Source organism: Talaromyces atroroseus (assembly GCF_001907595.1).
Source record: "Talaromyces atroroseus strain IBT 11181 chromosome Unknown scaffold_3, whole genome shotgun sequence".
NCBI lineage: Eukaryota > Fungi > Ascomycota > Eurotiomycetes > Eurotiales > Trichocomaceae > Talaromyces > Talaromyces atroroseus.
Window position 1 is genome coordinate 2,582,652 of NW_017971435.1, and position 17,223 is coordinate 2,599,874.

The 17,223-nt window shown below is 46.8% G+C and overlaps 4 protein-coding genes across 4 annotated transcripts; 3 read left to right on the forward strand and 1 right to left on the reverse strand.

Moving 5' to 3' along the window:
* Window positions 1-955: 955 nt before the first annotated feature.
* On the forward strand, window positions 956-3,153 carry UA08_03924 (hypothetical protein; the record flags this gene model as incomplete). The annotated part of the gene is made up of 4 exons (XM_020266278.1): window positions 956-1,046; window positions 1,113-1,817; window positions 1,906-2,465; window positions 2,551-3,153. 4 exons carry the CDS (start codon window positions 956-958, stop codon window positions 3,151-3,153), a joined length of 1,959 nt encoding a protein of 652 aa, XP_020121380.1.
* A 2,394-nt stretch (window positions 3,154-5,547) lies between these two features.
* Window positions 5,548-6,399, forward strand: UA08_03925 (hypothetical protein; the record flags this gene model as incomplete). The annotated part of the gene is made up of 1 exon (XM_020266279.1): window positions 5,548-6,399. One exon carries the CDS (start codon window positions 5,548-5,550, stop codon window positions 6,397-6,399), a length of 852 nt encoding a protein of 283 aa, XP_020121383.1.
* A 965-nt stretch (window positions 6,400-7,364) lies between these two features.
* UA08_03926 (hypothetical protein) lies at window positions 7,365-13,911 on the reverse strand (the record flags this gene model as incomplete). The annotated part of the gene is made up of 11 exons (XM_020266280.1): window positions 7,365-8,696; window positions 8,763-9,050; window positions 9,124-9,327; window positions 9,391-9,643; window positions 9,701-10,072; window positions 10,126-10,489; window positions 10,544-10,678; window positions 10,736-10,844; window positions 10,909-13,602; window positions 13,663-13,843; window positions 13,904-13,911. The coding sequence occupies 11 exons, from the start codon at window positions 13,909-13,911 to the stop codon at window positions 7,365-7,367; spliced, it is 5,940 nt and encodes a 1,979-aa protein (XP_020121382.1).
* Window positions 13,912-14,672: 761 nt separating this feature from the next.
* UA08_03927 (hypothetical protein) lies at window positions 14,673-16,979 on the forward strand (the record flags this gene model as incomplete). Its single annotated transcript, XM_020266281.1, has 6 exons — window positions 14,673-14,714; window positions 14,777-15,332; window positions 15,391-15,983; window positions 16,040-16,170; window positions 16,232-16,248; window positions 16,321-16,979. 6 exons carry the CDS (start codon window positions 14,673-14,675, stop codon window positions 16,977-16,979), a joined length of 1,998 nt encoding a protein of 665 aa, XP_020121105.1.
* Between the last annotated feature and the right edge of the window lie 244 nt (window positions 16,980-17,223).

The following is a 17,223-nucleotide window of genomic DNA, read 5'->3' on the forward strand; positions in this document are numbered from 1 at the left end:
TGGCTAAAAAAGGACTGGCCAGAACTCCTTCGTGAACCGGCAGGTAAGGTGGCTGACTCCCGTGGCTGCCCAATTTGTGCTTCAAGAATCATGTTTTTTACCCCTTTCCCCTTGTAATAATACTGCTCTGCTTTCCCACATATGATTGGGCCAAACATTCGCAAACATCTTGATAAACCCTCTCAACCCTCGTCTGTTATGCACACTTCCCGTCTGAGCGTTCTCCTATTGCCGCCTTGTCTGAAAGCGCCAGGTACTTCACTGTTGCATCTTGGATTATCGCACCTCGGAGAAAGATTGGTCTGAAATCAAGCACTTGCTACTTGAAGCCCACGAGTCTTCCACACTGCAGCTTGTTCATCTAAACAACTTTCATCACCCCGCTCCGCTGACCCGCCATACTGCTTCTCGGATATCTCATCCGCTTTATAATTTTGAAGCGGAAAAAATTTCCCTTAAGCAGCTGCGAAGTTCTCAACGCTTGACTCCGGATAGGTGGAAAAGGTTTCACCTTTTCCGTCTATTTAAGTCAAAGTTGCAAGAAATATATGCTTCCCCCTGTCAATGCCTGTATCTCTTCACCCTCTCTGTTGAAAAGTATAACGTTGTTGGCAGTGCCGATTGTTTGGGAAGCTTGGCATATTATTTCAATTTTGGTTGCCATCTCTTCTCTGTGTCATATACTCCGCTAACATTCAAAGAATCTCTTGCAGACGAATAAGTTCCAAGCGGATTCACGCGTTATAACGACAATTGGTATTTGGGTTATCTTGGTTGTTTAAATAGGTAAGCTGATATTCGCCGGCCTATCGTTGCGCTGTATCCTTGACTTTTTCGATCAAGCTGAGTAGAGGGGCTAACAAGGGAATGAGTCGAGGCGCTTCAGTTTGCTGCCTCTGGACAAGAGAACAATTAATATATCGTTTCGTGCACCATTCACACGCCCGTCATCTCCATGGGTGATGTCGATGTTCCTCCAGACCACTCTCAGGCCTCTAAAGATGGGGTGACCGAGGATATCATGCCATCAGGACAGGGCCCTTCAGGTTCGTTCATTCCTTGAAACGCCCACCTTGAAGATAGACACAATCTTCGCTAACGCAATTGTTCAGATCATTCTTCTCCGGATTCGAGAAAGCCGCTCATCAAACCACCCACCCAGCCGCTAGAATCTTCACATATAGCCACTCGACCACATTCTGAGCGTCGATCAGCACCGCATGGATATCCTGGACCTGGGAGTCATAGAGCGTTACGAACGGCACTTAACATGGCTGACATGACTTCTGCATTGCCTTGTTACCAGGCTTCCGCACGACCTTTCTCTCAACAGAACGTACACCAGCAATTTATCCATACACATCAACCGCAAGGGATTATATACCCGGTTCATCAGATGCCGTATCTCAATCAAAATGCCTCCGGGGGCACGATGTATAACCCGCCCTACTCGCCGCCGTATCACAATCCATACATACAGCAACAGTCGCAGCTTCAATTAGGCTACTCGCCATACCATGGCTCCCATAATCATCAAATTGGTGCCGCCATGCCCCCGCAGTCATCTGCATTCAATACCGTATACTTCACACAAAACCCGTATGGCCCAAGTTATGGAGAAATGCAAGCAACAGTTAATATTCGAATGGAGGGACAACCAAATCTTACGAATGCTGAATATCGCCGATCCCAGCAGTTTCAGCCTTCCAACACGAAAGAGTCAGAGAAGAGGAAAAGCCCAGCACATTATGATGTGTCTCAAACAATTGTTGATGGGTCGTCGTCCATGAAACAGCCTCGGGCGTCTGTTGTCTCAGGTATGTGAATTGCTCATGAGGAAATCAAAGATACACACTGTCCGCATCTTCCCGGGTATTGGCTGACAAATATATCAATTCAAAACAGTATCAGCACGGTTGCCACTTGTAACCATATCTAACACACCACCGCGAGGGCCACCAAGGAAGCCAAAACAGTCCGGTCACGCTTTGTGGGTAGGAAATCTTCCCCCATCGACAAACGTCGTTGACCTCAAGGATCACTTTTCCAGAGATGCAACGAGCGACATCGAGAGTGTGTTTTTGATATCGAAGAGTAACTGTGCCTTTGTGAATTATAAAACCGAAGCTGCCTGTGCGGCAGCAGTTGCGAGGTTTCATGATTCGAACTTTCAGGGTGTGAGATTGGTGTGTCGGTCACGTAGAGGTGCAGGTGCAGGTTCGGGTCAGAATAACCCCCCATCAGCTCGGCCGGGTGACGAAGGACAAGCTCCAAGCGAGGATGAGGATATGGCGACAAAACTTGTAGAAGAGCCGCATGCAGGCCACGCTCATCGGCCGTCAAGAGTTCCCGAGAGGTTTTTCATCGTCAAGAGCCTCACAGTGGAGGATCTGGAATTAAGTCGCAGGAGTGGTATCTGGGCAACACAGACTCACAATGAAGCTGCTTTGAATCAAGCGTACGAGGTAAGAAAAATCCCTGGATATGTATCTTGTGTGAACATTCTTGCCTGACGGATTGTGTGCTCTCTTCCTATTCCACGGATAAAAGTCTGCGGACAATGTGTACTTGATATTCTCAGCCAATAAATCTGGAGAATATTTTGGCTATGCCCGAATGGCCTCTGCCATCGCCGATGATGAGACTCTCGCTCTTGAAGTTCCTCCACGACCAGAGAATCCTTCGGCGGAAGCAGACGATCTTGATGTGATGTCTACTGAGGCGACGACAACGGCTCCAAAGGGACGGATTATCGATGACTCGGCACGGGGGACCATATTTTGGGAGGCGGATTCGTCTGAGGATGACGGTGATAGTAAGGAGGACGATAGCGAAAACGAGGAAAACGAGGAAAACGGTGAAGACGAGGTGGACGACGATACTGCTAGGAGCGAAAGAAGCACCGCGGAGTTAGGTGGAGAAGACGCCAATTCTGGGGGTCAGACATTCGGAAAGCCTTTTCGGATCGAATGGATGTCGACCGAGCGAGTTCCCTTCTATCGGACGCGAGGGCTGCGCAACCCTTGGAATTCCAATCGCGAGGTCAAGATTGCTCGCGATGGCACTGAGATCGAGCCCAGCGTAGGGAGGAAGCTGACTCAGCTCTTTCATGTCCCATCCAACGTGATATCCAGTTTTCAGCGGCCTTATTGATATATTCTTCAAGGGGTTGGATCATTTCTAGAAAATGAGAGAAGAGGTTTTCATCGCGGAGTCGTTCGTTGAGCGGAAGTCGAGAAGGAAGAAGGAATTCGGCGGGGAAAGAGCGAAGCTGTGCTTCACATCGTTTTCCTTTACTGCTACAACGCAAAACACCAAAAACAGAGAGCATGTCTCTTTGTACTTGCATCATCGGGAAACGGGTAAGATCTTATGAATGTTGATATTGTAACACGCTTTTATGATTTGTTTGCGTTTATATTGTCTTTTATTTGTCGATTCTGGAAGGTTAAAAATAGGGGGGCACATACACGGGCAAACGGAGGGTATACGAAAGCATGGTTCTATCAATTCAAGCAAGCATTTCTTTATTATCAATTTTTCTTGTCGTTTTTTTTTTTCCCTCTTTTTGTTTTTTTACCCTTCCCCCCTATTTCCAAATCCGCAATTTTTGGGTGTGCCTAGATAGAAGTCTTTGGTCTATCGCTTGGCGAGTGTACATGTCTTTGGTTTCGATGCAAAGATACCCTTTTGCTTCGCAAGTTATAGAGCGTACTGGTTTTATAGAAGAAAGTATTTGCAGAACCTTTGGAAAATTTTCTTCCATTCATCCAACGTGCAATGTACGATGACCGTGTCACGGGTGGAAGTAGACGGAGCTTCATTCAGGCAGCAATTGCCTTTCAGGCATATGTGAAGCACATGTAATGAACCTTGCCCTTGCGAGTCACATGCTTTCGGGGAACGAGTGTTGGGCTATATAGTAAAATATATATATATATATGTATATGTATATAATATACATGGGATACTGGCCCCGATCCCGCCGAGAGACAGCATACAGTAGCAACGAGAATGAGAGACACCAGCAGCCAATAGACTCCCAAACAAGCGCCATATTGATCACCAGAACAGCCCACCACACCAAAGCTGGCTGCAAAGGGTCTAGTATTCCATGGGAAACAACGATGTGCGACATCCGTCCGGGCTAGCAGTGCGGGGTTGGCGCATCATCATAATATATCTCTATTCTTCAGCTGATGACCATTCGCTGCTATCACTATCCAACTGTCGAAAACCAAAAATTTGTCCTTGATGGATTCAACGTCATCGACCAACTTTATTGATGGGCGCACAGTAACGTTCCGCAGGGTATACTGCAGAGAACCGGTAAATTGCTATTTGACCTGTGCAACACTTATGTGCTATGTACCTAGGGGATATCAATATATAGACAATGCTATATATATATATAATATAATCGTATCATTTCTATACACAGGGTTTCAATCTCAATCGAGCAGCTCACGGCTAACCTATTGCGGCTACGGGGTACCCCATAATTTTCCTTTTGCGGTAGTCGCTAACCCATTACGATGTAGCGCCACCGGCTGCGTTTGCTATGAGGCTAACTGCTTATAGAATGTCAATTTGATTCTCAACTGACTTCGAAGTAGTTAGATTCATTATCGACTTGGTTGGTGCTGAATAATTGGTGCCCTGCATTCTGACTATGCTTGCTCCTTGCTGCTGTGGTGTTACAAATGCATGCAGGCTCCCGAACAGGGCATCCAGGTATGTTGCAAGCAAGCTTGGAGATGTGCATATAGCTAGCGGTGATCAATTGCTACGGACTCCGGTAGCCCCCAATAGCGCTCATGCCACCCACGGTGCTCATTGGCTGGCTCTCCTTCCTTCCCCATCCGGGGCCCGCCTTGCTGTTCCCCCGCCTTTGTGCCTTCCCTACAGGTCAATCATGCCCACAGGAAGGAAGCTTCCTCCTCCTCCTTCTCTTTCTCTTTTCCTCTCCCTATTCTTTTCTCTCTTCACGCTCCAGCGTCAACCATACCAGCACAACCAAAACCATCCAAGACAGAGGCAAGCCGCATGGTATGTATCTATCTTTCTCGAGACTCATACTTGGTCGATCTCCGCAGTCCTCAATGCTCCACCCAGTGGTCCATCCTTCCCTTTTGCTACTTAGACTTACTTCTCCCCATACCCAGACTAGCTAAATGCTCCTTTGGAGAGAGAGCATGCAATAGGTCGCCCCCCAGCACTGCTAACCGAGTTACTGATCTCTCTCCAAACCAAAGTCTGTCGCTCGTCGTTTATATTCACCTTGCTTCATCTCTATTGTGTGTTCTTGTGGCTCGACCTGACGACTTGTCTTTACTAATTTACCTTCTTATCAACGCAGTTAGGTGCTCTCTGATCGATCGTCACTTGACGTCACCCCGAAATGGCCTGAAACGTCGTATCGTATGATTCTCGAGCCGAATCCTATCAAAGCTTGCTCACGTGCTGCTCCGTACCGAGACTAAATATTCCTTCTCTTTCCTTTTTAACTGCATTCATTCCGAATACTCAAGGACCGTTGCTCCCGTTATGTCTGCTGATCGAACCCATTCACCAACATCAAACTCGCCACCCCAACGTCGCCCATCTTTAAGTGACATCTTCTCGAAACCGAACAGTGCCAACATGAGTAGCGCGACAGGCAATTCTTCTTTTCCTAACCCCATCACCACGGCTGCCGCATCCAATGCCCAGTCAAACCGACGACGGATGTCAATCACTACGCTAGGCCTCTCTGGCTCCCCAACACAGCCCTCGCCGTTTGGCAGCATTGCAGGCCGTCGTGAAAGTGTCTCAAGCTCAGAGAGCTTTGAGGATGCCATCGATGACAGTGATAATTCCCCTGGAAATAACCCGACGTCTCCGTTTGCGAGACGTGTCTCGTTTGGTGCCCAGGCACTACGGGATGTTCGAGGAGGAAATGGTACTGCAAATGGTAGATATCCCTCTTCTGGATCATCTCCTTTGGCGACGAGCTATCACACTGCATCGTCGACCAGCTCCGCGTACACCAGAGACAACCCTTCTTCTTTTTCTTCTTTGTCTTCATCTTCCTCCGCTGCTGCAGGTACAGGCTCAAATAATCTTAAGAACGAGAGATCTGACAGGTTATGGCGACCTCTAGGAGAGGGTTTCAACTGGTCCGCAGCCCTCAGGACCAGGGCCGAGCGGGCTCCTTCCCATGGAGGCTCCTTTCCCGCCTCTGCGCAACCACAACCATTGATGAATCAAAATGATATCAATCACTCGCAAGCCTATCATCAACGTGCTGCTTCCATTGCTATCATGGAGCAGCCAACCCGGGAAATGCCCAAGGAATCGAGACAGAAAAAGCCAGATTTCTTCCAGGAGAAGATACTTCGAGCTGATTTTATGGATTAAATATCCTACAAACTTTGATGCTTGATCTAACCATATGAAGATTTTGCATACGTTGATGATACATTACCCATAAGCCATCGTATATCAGAGAGGTAGCAGATTTGTTACTCGAGAAAGTCATTTCACACTTTACTCATCTTCAACAACCGGTTTCTATGATGGTGGCGGGTTCCGCGTTCATCGAAAATGCTGGCGTCTAGATGAAAATCGACTTGCATTCTTAAAAGGTGTGTTTGGTTTTGTCTATCCGCCCATGAACCGCGAATATGGCAGTGAGACTAGCTAGGGAGTCGCCGCAAGCTCTGGATTTCTGATGCTCCCAAAGCAGAAGACTTATGAACAAACTTCACACCCTATGAAGTCATTGTCACCCGAAGGGGACCTGGAGAACTGGCCGTCACCATCTTGTTTGGTAGCTACAAAAAATGGGCATGGATCTCGTACATGCGTCGGCTTTCTGTGTTTTTTTCAACGCTTCCAATACGAATAACCGAGGAACTAGGAGTTTTATGGTTTCAAATCTTTTGCAACTTTCTTCTTCTTGTCTTGGTATTCCAAATTTGTATAACTTTCAACAAATTGAAACTCAACATGATATTGCACAACCACCCTTTTCTTCTTTTCTCTCTCTCTTTTTGTGTCTTTATCAATCAAATTCAAATGGGACTGGGTTAGCTGACTTGATGTCATGCTTTTGTAACCCCAACCGAAGAGACACATCAATTTTCCATATACCTAGCGGATATATCTTGACATGAAACAATTTAAGTCGTTTTTATTTTTACACTAATCAGCTACAGTGGTACTCATTGTACCACTTGAAGTTTATACCTAGGTAAGGTGATTATGATCATAATTATAAATATATACATACAGCACACTCTAAAAGACCCAACAAACAAGTCAGCAATAACAATAATAATTGAAATAGCATTCCATGCCCTCCTCCGCTTCGAATGACTCCACTAGTAAGGAATACCGTTAGTCATCAACTGGAACTGATCGTAACCCTTAGTCGAGAAACTGAGATAACTCTTCCGAGTCAACTCGCGCATATAATCCGCAGCCTCTCGTTCGGTCTTGTCGAGGACAAAACGGTCGCGGAAATTTTTCAGCGTGTCCGGTTTGAAGCATGGTAAGCCACTGTCGATCATCATTGTGACTATTTGAATGAATTTCGTGGCGTGGGGGCGGGATGCGAGGAAGGCTTTGACTGCGAGTGATTCAAACCATTGAAATGGTTGCGTGCTCATTGGGTCGTGGGAATGTGTTCCGGGTATACGTAGAGTAGGAGCGTTGATCGATGAAGATGTGCTGCCACTGCCACCGGCATTGCTACTGACAGCACCGTTGCTTATGCCATTGGCATTGCTGCCAGTGAGATGCGGCCCGCCTCCCATAACTGCCACCATCTCGGAAGTTAATTTGAAAGGAGCTCTCTCAAAACGTACGCCTCCTGGTGCAATGTCAAAGCAAAATCCAAAATCGATGTGAATGATGTGGCCCGCGTCGTCAATCATGATGTTGCCATTGTGTCGATCCTTGAACTGCAACAGGTACGAGATGACGGAGTACGATGCCATACTCTTCACAAAGTTCGTCCGCGCCTCTTGGAATCTAGTGGATTCTTCTCCGCCATATTTCGAAACAAAGTAATCGTAGAGTCCATTGACTGCTTCACGACCAAGCATGTCGCGCGAAATTGAGTTCGGCAAGACATCAATTACACCACATCCAGGCGCAGTAGCTGTGACTCGGTATGGAAATACCCACACATCCAGACCGACGGAGTTGAATACATTCCTGAATGCTGCTATTAATTGCAGTGCCAGAACATCCTGTCGACAATCATCTCCGACCTTGAAAATAGCTGATTGCCAAACCTCGTATGTCTCTTGGTTATGTTCTTTATGTTCTTTCTCGTTTTCAGGCGGGTCTTTCGTCTTTGGGGCACCTTCAATTGCCTTGGTCTTCTGAATCCTGAATGTGGCCATGTATGGTGCCTTTGCATGGCTTTGCAATGGTTTTCCTGACTTGCGATCTATTCCGACGACGATTCCATCCGGATTGCTAGGTAGATAAACTCCTACTTCTACCTTGATCTTACGCAATTCCTCTTCGATCTTCTCTTTCTTTTCGGATTTGCTCTTCTTGATGTACGGTCGTAGCTTGCCCGAAACGCCAGTGATCTCGTTAAAGAAGGAAAACTCTCGTTCGTAAAAGTTACGCTCATCATCCGAGAAGCTGGACACCAATTTATCCATAAATTTGTCCAACGTGGGTTTAATCAAGTCAGGCTACTCCAGATTAGCAAGTTTGCTTTTGCGGTCACACTACAATGGGAGATTAAGGGTAAGACGTACAATTTCAGAGTCTTCGTCTTTGTAAGCGTTCGCTTTCATATTCCAGATCACTTGGTGAGCGAATAACTGTGACAGTTTGGCAGATTCGAAAATGTATCTTTCAACGTAGCCTAGGGCATCATATCGTAGGGCTTGCACAAGCTGTGGAACGAAATAGAACCTGACGTCGATGGAGTGGCTTTCTAGAGCTCGCATAGCATATTGAAGCACGAATGGATGATTCCCGTAGGCCGGTAAAAAGTATGTCAATGCTTCGCTAGGTGCAACAGGACTCCAGTATAAGAGATACTGCGATACATTAGTCAAAACACACACACACAAAAACTTAACCTCAAATAACAAGGGAACATGAAAAGCATACCTTCAGCTGGAAAGAAACATCTGACGGCAAAGATGAGCCGAACATCATTTCTAGGCTTTCAGGAACATCTATTGCCTTCTCCGGGAAATTGAGAAGCAGCCAACGCACATCGTTGTGGATTTTCTGTGATGGAAAACGAGAACACATTTGAATCGCCAAACTTGCACTTTCGCCCCAAGCGGTCCGCAACAGCTGATCAATAGCCTGTGTTCATTTGTTAGTGGTTAAATTTTCATAAAACATCTTGGAGGGAAAATTTCCGCTTACCTCGGATTGATGTTTGGCCCCGAGGCCTGATATATAATGTTTCCGTTCCTGCTCGAGTGGGAAAAGCCATACTTTGAGACGCGTTCGTTCGTTCTCAATTAAAATTTGTAGAAGTTCCTGCTTATTTCGCAAGGATTGTCGATAGCCAACTGCTGAGGAACAAATGCTTGCGGTGTGCTTTAGGGCATCTTCAACATCCTTCAACAATTTGTCTTCGGCTTTCATCTGGAGACGGTTCCCGCCAAATGACCACCTGAAGATGAAGGTTAGAAGCTGTGTAGCCCTAGATCAAAGATTGATTTTTACTAACCTAGGCGGATGTCTGAACCAGCTGAGAGCGGCTGACAGCAACAAATCTTTTAGCTTCCACTTGTAAGCACGGCTTTGCGTCGTTGAATGCTGGATTATCCGCAATCCTAGCAAGATAATGTGAAAATGAACTTCTCGAGAAAGAGGATGACCGTTGGTGTGCTGTAAGCCAGCAAGCGTCCGGCTGATCATTCGCGAGAAAATCCTTTGCAGATTGGGACTCGCAATTCGTGTGGCATTGAAGTGGCTTTCAAAAAATTGCAAAATGCGCAAGTGAGGAGATAAAACATCCTGGGCCAGATGTTGTTGTCGGAGCAGTGCTGTTTTATCCGAAGGAAGCAGCTCGATCGTTGTAAAGAATGGATCCGGGTGGCTACAGCGGTGCGTAAGTAAACTGGAAAGTGTATCACCAATACGGAAACTTACTTGAATTCAGGGTCAAATAATCCTTTCCTACGCTGAACAGTCTGCTCCCAAGCTGCAGCTACCTCTGTCAAGATCCTTGCTTCCGTTTTCGGGTTTTCATTGATAACACCCAGCCAGATTGATATACCAAACTTGATCGACTCTTTGCTGAATATTTGGAAAGGTATATCAACAAGATAATGAGCAATCGACGGAAGATCACCATCACTCCTGCAAAGTAATGCTGCAGCTTTTCGTAATGCATCATGCAACTCGTGGCTAGATAGATCATAACCAGTAGAAATACGAAGAGCGAGCTGTTTCAGGAGGTTTTCTATCAGGTCAATATACTGGTTGAGATATGGGTCAATCGTGCCATTTGTGCCTTAGAAATCGTTAGCAAATGCCGAAAAAAAAAAACGTAGTTCATGCGACTTACTGAGGTGGCCAATTTCTTTTCGTCGGTCAGAGTTCTGAGAAAACTCCGAGTATCTATATTCCTGGCGACTAGTATACTGTGCGATCAAATCAGAGGCACAATTAACATTTTCGACTCCGTAGTTCTCAATGTAACCTAAATAAAGTGTCTCATTAGCAATATTGTCGCCTTCTTAATACTGACAGAACGCACCCAGTCGCTGGTCACTCTGAGGAACTTGGGATGCCATATCCAGAGCAAATGAACGCCCTAGCGAGATGTGACCATATGCACCATCATCGTCGTAGTCGGATAGGTATGTCTAATATGCCAATGTCAGTATATATCAGAGTGTCTTTGAGCGATGCAGCTATGATATGATATACCTGCAGGAGACCCTTAACATCGAGGGGAGCAAGGTTGATCGCAACAATCATCCAGGCTTTGGCGCGACTATGGAACAAACCCAGAGTCCGTTTCCTGGATTCATGATTATCCGACAGTTCAACTGTGACATTGCCTTTCGTGAGAGTGGACTTCCAGCCGTACTCGTCCAACTCATTTTCCAAGCACGATGACCAAATGATAGTAAGAAGATCTAATAAAATAAAAAGCGGATTCCGGTCACATAGAACGGACGGGGATCGGCTAATGATTTTGCTAGCACAGTTGAGAGCTATTTCCTGGACACGGTTTATGCGATGACAACAATAAACGAAGATTTCTGCAAGCTGTCTTGATAGATGGGGACTAGCAGAATATTCACCCTTGCCAGAAAGAGCGTTCGACAGATATATGTCAAGAACTTTGTCTGCAACAGCCTCCATACATTTGCCCAACTCAGATGAGCTCAGAGATGGATCCAAGAAGTACAGCAGGATCTTTGTGCAGTCTCCAGCTGAAGCTCGGAGACTCTCTATCAACAGGCTTGCATTCAAGAACACGATTTCCTGGTAGTTGATACGCTTGATATTGGACTCATGATCTGGGAGTTCGCTGGCTAAGAGCTTTCTCTGTTCAGCCAACCGTTGGTGTCCCATGCCACGTCTCAGGGTAATATTGAGCTCAACATCGCTTTCCAGTATTTCAGTACGATTCTCGGGTACCAATGGAGGCGATTTCTCAGCAATAATAGATAGCTCATTCCTGTACCGCCGACCAACATCTGACTGAACCGAGATGCCATGCACTGCAATGTTAAACCAGGCGTCGCGGAACAAAGCAGCAGTGTCTTCATCATATTGATAAGTCTCGGTGGGTTTAACTTCTCCCCCATTCTTGTCACTTAAAAGGAGAGCAAGTGGCTTCAGAAATGGAGTAATATCATCGGGTGATAGTGTTATATCCTTTGGTCGATCGCGTCCGAGATCCGTCATATCACCCTTACTGATAATCCCTTCTAGCAAATGCACAAGATATATGCCTCTGTGAGATGGACTTTCCCTAAGAATTATCGAGAGATTATTTCTGGCATTATGGACCGCGTCGGCGATAATATTATGGCCCCTTAGTAGAGCCTCTCGATGAAGACGCGCATAAAATTTCAACAAGAGTTGGAACTCGGAATGCTTGCTGACCAATGCCAGGGAAGCGGTTTCTTGAACGATATAGGCATCAGCTACAAGGCTGATTCTTCCAATTTTCTGAAGGAGCATAGATTGAGCCAAAGCTGCAATTTTTTCATCCTCACAACTAACGGCGATGGTGGCAATTGCATGAATGACATTACGATGCGTAACCGTTGAGTCTTCTTCGCTGGTATACGACAGAGACACGACACTTTCGGTGTTTGAATTATAAGCATCCAGGGTAGGGTTGTTCTCGGGTGTCTCTGCTGGGAGCTGAACAGGTCGCTCGACGCCTCCTACTGTTGGGCTCAAGACATTGCCTAGTGAGTATAAGGTCGTAATCACAAAATCTTGTGAAAGAATTTTCAGGACCTTAGCGAGGCAGCTGGCAGCAACGGAGAGAATTGGCTGACTTGCACCACCCTGTATAATGAACTTCAGAAGTAAATGGCTGAGGTTAGAGGCATTGGACGGGAACAATTTTGCGGTGACCGCAATGGCTTCGAGCGCGGTGGTTGCCAGATCAAAAGCTGCCATTTGATTTGCATCAGCCAGTGTATCCTCAAGCCATGATAACAATAAATCAGTATCTGCCAGCTCCTCATTTGCGCTCATGCAATTCAAAAATGCGATCAGGGATGAGGCTTTCACTGAGAAAGCGAGTTCTTGCTGCCACTGTGAACCAATCTGTAGGTAATCCGCGCCGTCTTCGAGAAGGTGAATCCCATCGGTTATGATGCCGACGATATACTTCACAAGTGCAGCTTCTTCACTTTCAGTAAAGGGCTCGGCCGCCACCAATTCATCCGCATATTTCTCGAAAAATGCAGCATCACTTGGTGGAGCGCGTCTCAGGATCGTAGTGACTGTACAGGACTTGATGAAACGTGAAAATCGCTGCTGTAATAACATGGCACCGAGTGGCCGCCGCTTAGCTGCATATCTTCGATTATATCTCCTCCAGTCCCGTATAGTAAAGTCCGTTGCACTCGAGTTTCGGATTTTTGAGGCCGCAGTCTCCACAGCCACAAGGAAGTCGTCGGACAGTATAGTTTGCAACCGCTCAATAATGGCCGACTTCTCTGCCGCAACCCATAGTTGAGTAGAGTGTGATGCACCTTCCAGAAACCCGGCTAATGAAAGGGCTGTGATGAGAATTTCAACTGGTTCAACGGGACCTTCAGATCCATTCTGCTTATTTCCGTTTTTGATGATTCCCTTCACCGCACGGGCACAGTTATCCAAGTATGCCACTACCGCAGTCGTGGCCTGGTCTCGAACCGAGGCATCGTTCAAACTTAGGTCCAAAAGGGCTTTGGTTAAGTCGTGTGTGAGGGCCTCCCACGGCGATGGCTTTATTTCATGCAAGAAAGGAGAAGCTCGAAACTGCTGATTGTATGACTCTGTCAGATAACCAGAGAATTGTGAAGCGAGACCCAATACTTGGTCGTGGCAAGTGACATTCGGCGCGGCCTTGGTTAGGGCAAGGATAATTTCAAGTTCACGAAGTGTCTAGTTTGCGATTAGGTCAGTGGTTCAGGAAGCTTCCGTAGTTTTCTGGAGCAAACGAACCATAGGGGCTTTCGACTGCGCTTGAGCAAACCCATCTCCAAAAGCAACCGATTTCGAACTTGGGGCCCGGCATTCCTTGATGAGTCGACTAACACTGAGCTTGGAGGGCTTGTCTTGGGAGTCCAAGGTATCGAGAAAAGCGAGTCTTTCGAAAGCCGTTCGCCTGAGATTGGGGGTGAAGCTGTCGGAATGCCAGTCAGTACCGCGGGTATAGAAAAAGGCAGGGGGTAGAGGGGCTCACGCATCCATTGCGAATGGTAGCAAGCTCCAAAGACGAAGAACTATCTGGCTCGTATATCATGGAGCTCACGATTGTGTGGTCTCTGGCAGAAGCCGCACCTGCAAAGAGAGTACGCTCACTCAATCAGGGACCGACGCAGAGGAAGCTTGGAGTTGCGCCGCAGCGGGAAGGAACGTGTGGGCCTTTTGTTTGATGACTGTTCAGGGTTGGGCATAAAATTATGAACTGTTCGATATGTAGACTGAAGATATTGAAGATCGTTTAGGCATCCATTGCTCTTCGAATATTATTTGTGATATTTATTGTTCGATCTGATCATCAGTAAGTATATGACACCTGGATTTCTGACTACGATATCGTGTAGCCAATAGCTAGCTGCACTGTAGAAATAAAACCTTGTCCCGATGTAAACAAAGGCAGTCAAAACACAAAACCAGGATATAGATTCTCATAGGCAAAGGCAAAGGCACGTTATATGCATATATGCATAGACAACAGAGAACATGGAAAAGATTCCAATGTTCGGCGCCGCCTGGTGGCACTAGCGCGCGACCACCGGCCAAACTGAAAGCCATCCCTCATCTCATCGGAGGCTCCGCCTTAGCTACAACTAGTCAACTACTGCAAGCTCCACTGGTCGCGTTACTGCTAGCATAATTTCTCATCTGAAAGATGAGATAAGTTACATTCTGATCCTCGTCCACGTTCTCTTTGCTGCCTCGTGATTGTACCAGCACTTTGCAGGGCTGCTACGCGTCCGATCTTCCAAATGGCACCTCGCAATGAGCGAAGCTCTTTGAAGCGTCGTCGGGTATAGAAGTCTAGTTCCTTTCTCATCAGTTCGGCTGTTGCTAACTATCACGAATGTCACAGGGTAGCTTAGAGGATCCCCAAGAAGAGCTTAAAAAGTCCCAAAAACCGCGACGGTCAGAACGCCTAGCTTCTCAAACCGGAGATGATATAGCTGCAACAACCCCCATCAAGAATACATACCTTCCGACTCCATTGACACATCATGACTCTACGGTCACCGATATCCAGAAAGCCGTTACAGTCACCCCAGAATCGCGCCGTACTCCCAGTTCTGATGACCACTTGGCGGCCTTGTCGTCTCCGCCCGGTGACACTCAGGCCTTCTCTCAATTCGTTTACCCCCCGCGCGCATTCGCCGACGACGTTGAAGACGAAGCTGCGGAGGGAGTTTGGGGCTATCTGATTCCCCTTGACGACAAAGCCGGGCATGCTCTGGTTTTGAAGAAAAGGAATACCTGTGAAGACGATTCATGTGGCCAGGCAGAAAGGGAAGAAAAGACAAGCTCGCCCAGCAGAAGCTCGAAGAAACAATTGAAATCTTCCAGGAATCCGGACCCTGTCAAGTCGCCGAACCCTTCCCCTAAGGGCTATATCATTGGACGTCACCCTGAATGTGGTAGGCTTATATTCTCACTTTGCTGGTGAAGACGGTTCAGTGCTAACCTAGTATCTAGACCTGGTCCTAAATATCCCAACCATATCGAATCGCCACTGCTTGATTTTTAACGAAACTAGGAACGGAGATGTTGTTGCTATTCTCGAGGATCTCTCCAGCAACGGAACCTTCGTTAATGAGGCTATACTAGGGCGCAATAAACACAGAGAGCTTGAGGATGGCGACGAAATCACTATTATTGATGAGGCTCGGTTCGTATTTCGGTATCCTCGGACAAGGGACGCAAGTGGCTTCCGACAACAGTATAGGATCCTGCAACAACTCGGAAAGGGGCATTTTGCAACAGTCTACCTCTGTGTGGAGCGAGCTACCGGTAAAAAGTACGCTGTAAAGGTGTTTGAGAGGCGACAGAGTGAATCTCAAAAGTCTCAAGCAGAAGCCCTCCAGCAAGAAATTGCTCTCTTAATGAGCGTCAACCACCCCAATGTTTTATGTCTCAAAGATACATTCGATGAGCGCGACGGCGCTTATTTGGTCCTCGAGCTCGCTCCGGAGGGAGAATTATTCAACTATATTGTCAGAAAACAAAAGCTCTCTGAGAACCAAACTCGCAAACTGTTCCTTCAATTATTCCAGGGCTTGAAGTATCTGGTAAGTGCTCCTGACTGATCTTATCGCGTTCCAGCTGAGGCTCATGTACCATATAGCATGATCGTGGCATTGTGCATCGTGATATCAAGCCCGAAAACATTCTCCTCGTAGATAAGAATCTCCACGCGAAATTGGCCGACTTTGGCCTCGCCAAAATAATTGGGGAGGATTCATTTACTACAACATTGTAAGTTCACCCCGCCCCCCATCCTTCTGCCTTGTACATATTCACAGCTGACAATTCAAAGATGTGGAACGCCGAGTTGTAAGTACAGAAAAGGATCTTGGAGATGTAGCCGAAAAGAGAAGAAAAAAGAAAACTGACACAAGTCTCTAGACGTTGCACCCGAGATATTAGAGGAATCCCGACATCGAAGATACACCAAGGCAGTTGATATCTGGTCTTTGGGTGTTGTTCTTTATATATGCCTTTGTGGATTTCCACCCTTCTCCGATGAACTTTACACCCCGGAAAACCCGTACAACCTGGCCCAACAAATTAAGATGGGTCGGTTCGATTATCCATCGCCCTACTGGGATTCGGTTGGCGACGTGGCTCTTGACTTGATTGACCGAATGCTCACTGTGAACGTTGATAAACGAATTACAGTGGATGAATGTCTCGAACACCCTTGGATGACTCAAAATTTTCCAAGCGTTACTGACAGCACAGACGGCTTGACTGGGGCCATGGATCAACTGGATTTCTCAAGGCGTAAGCCCGGACGCGAACGGACATTGCTCAGTTCAATCAATGATGTGGAAGTGCACAAGGTTATCCAAGACGACAACGAGGGGGAGGAGGTCAAGGTATTCCGCAAGAACTCTACGACAAAGCATGCTCCAAAGCATACGAATCAACGTCATGAACCTTGGCCAGCTGCGAATCGTCCTACAGCGGAATTCGTCAATATGGGCGGTCGCGGGGATCCCGTCTTATACGAGGAGGATGATACCGGTAGTCGCTATCCAGCCAAAGGCCATCGCAAAAATTAGAGTTTGGACATAGCCTAGCAAGATTCATGAGACCCCGACTGCAGCTCAGCTCAGCAACCTAGAAATATTGTTTACTTATTGTTATGGATACGGTCAATCGCGTTTCGATCTAGATAGCGCATGTGGTTTGTACTCTGCGGGGCGACATTGGGTACAGTCGCTGCATTGTCGTATGGTCTATATCACACGAGCATCAGGCAATGGTTCAGCCTGCTGCAAGAAAAGGTGGCTCTGTGTATAGTAT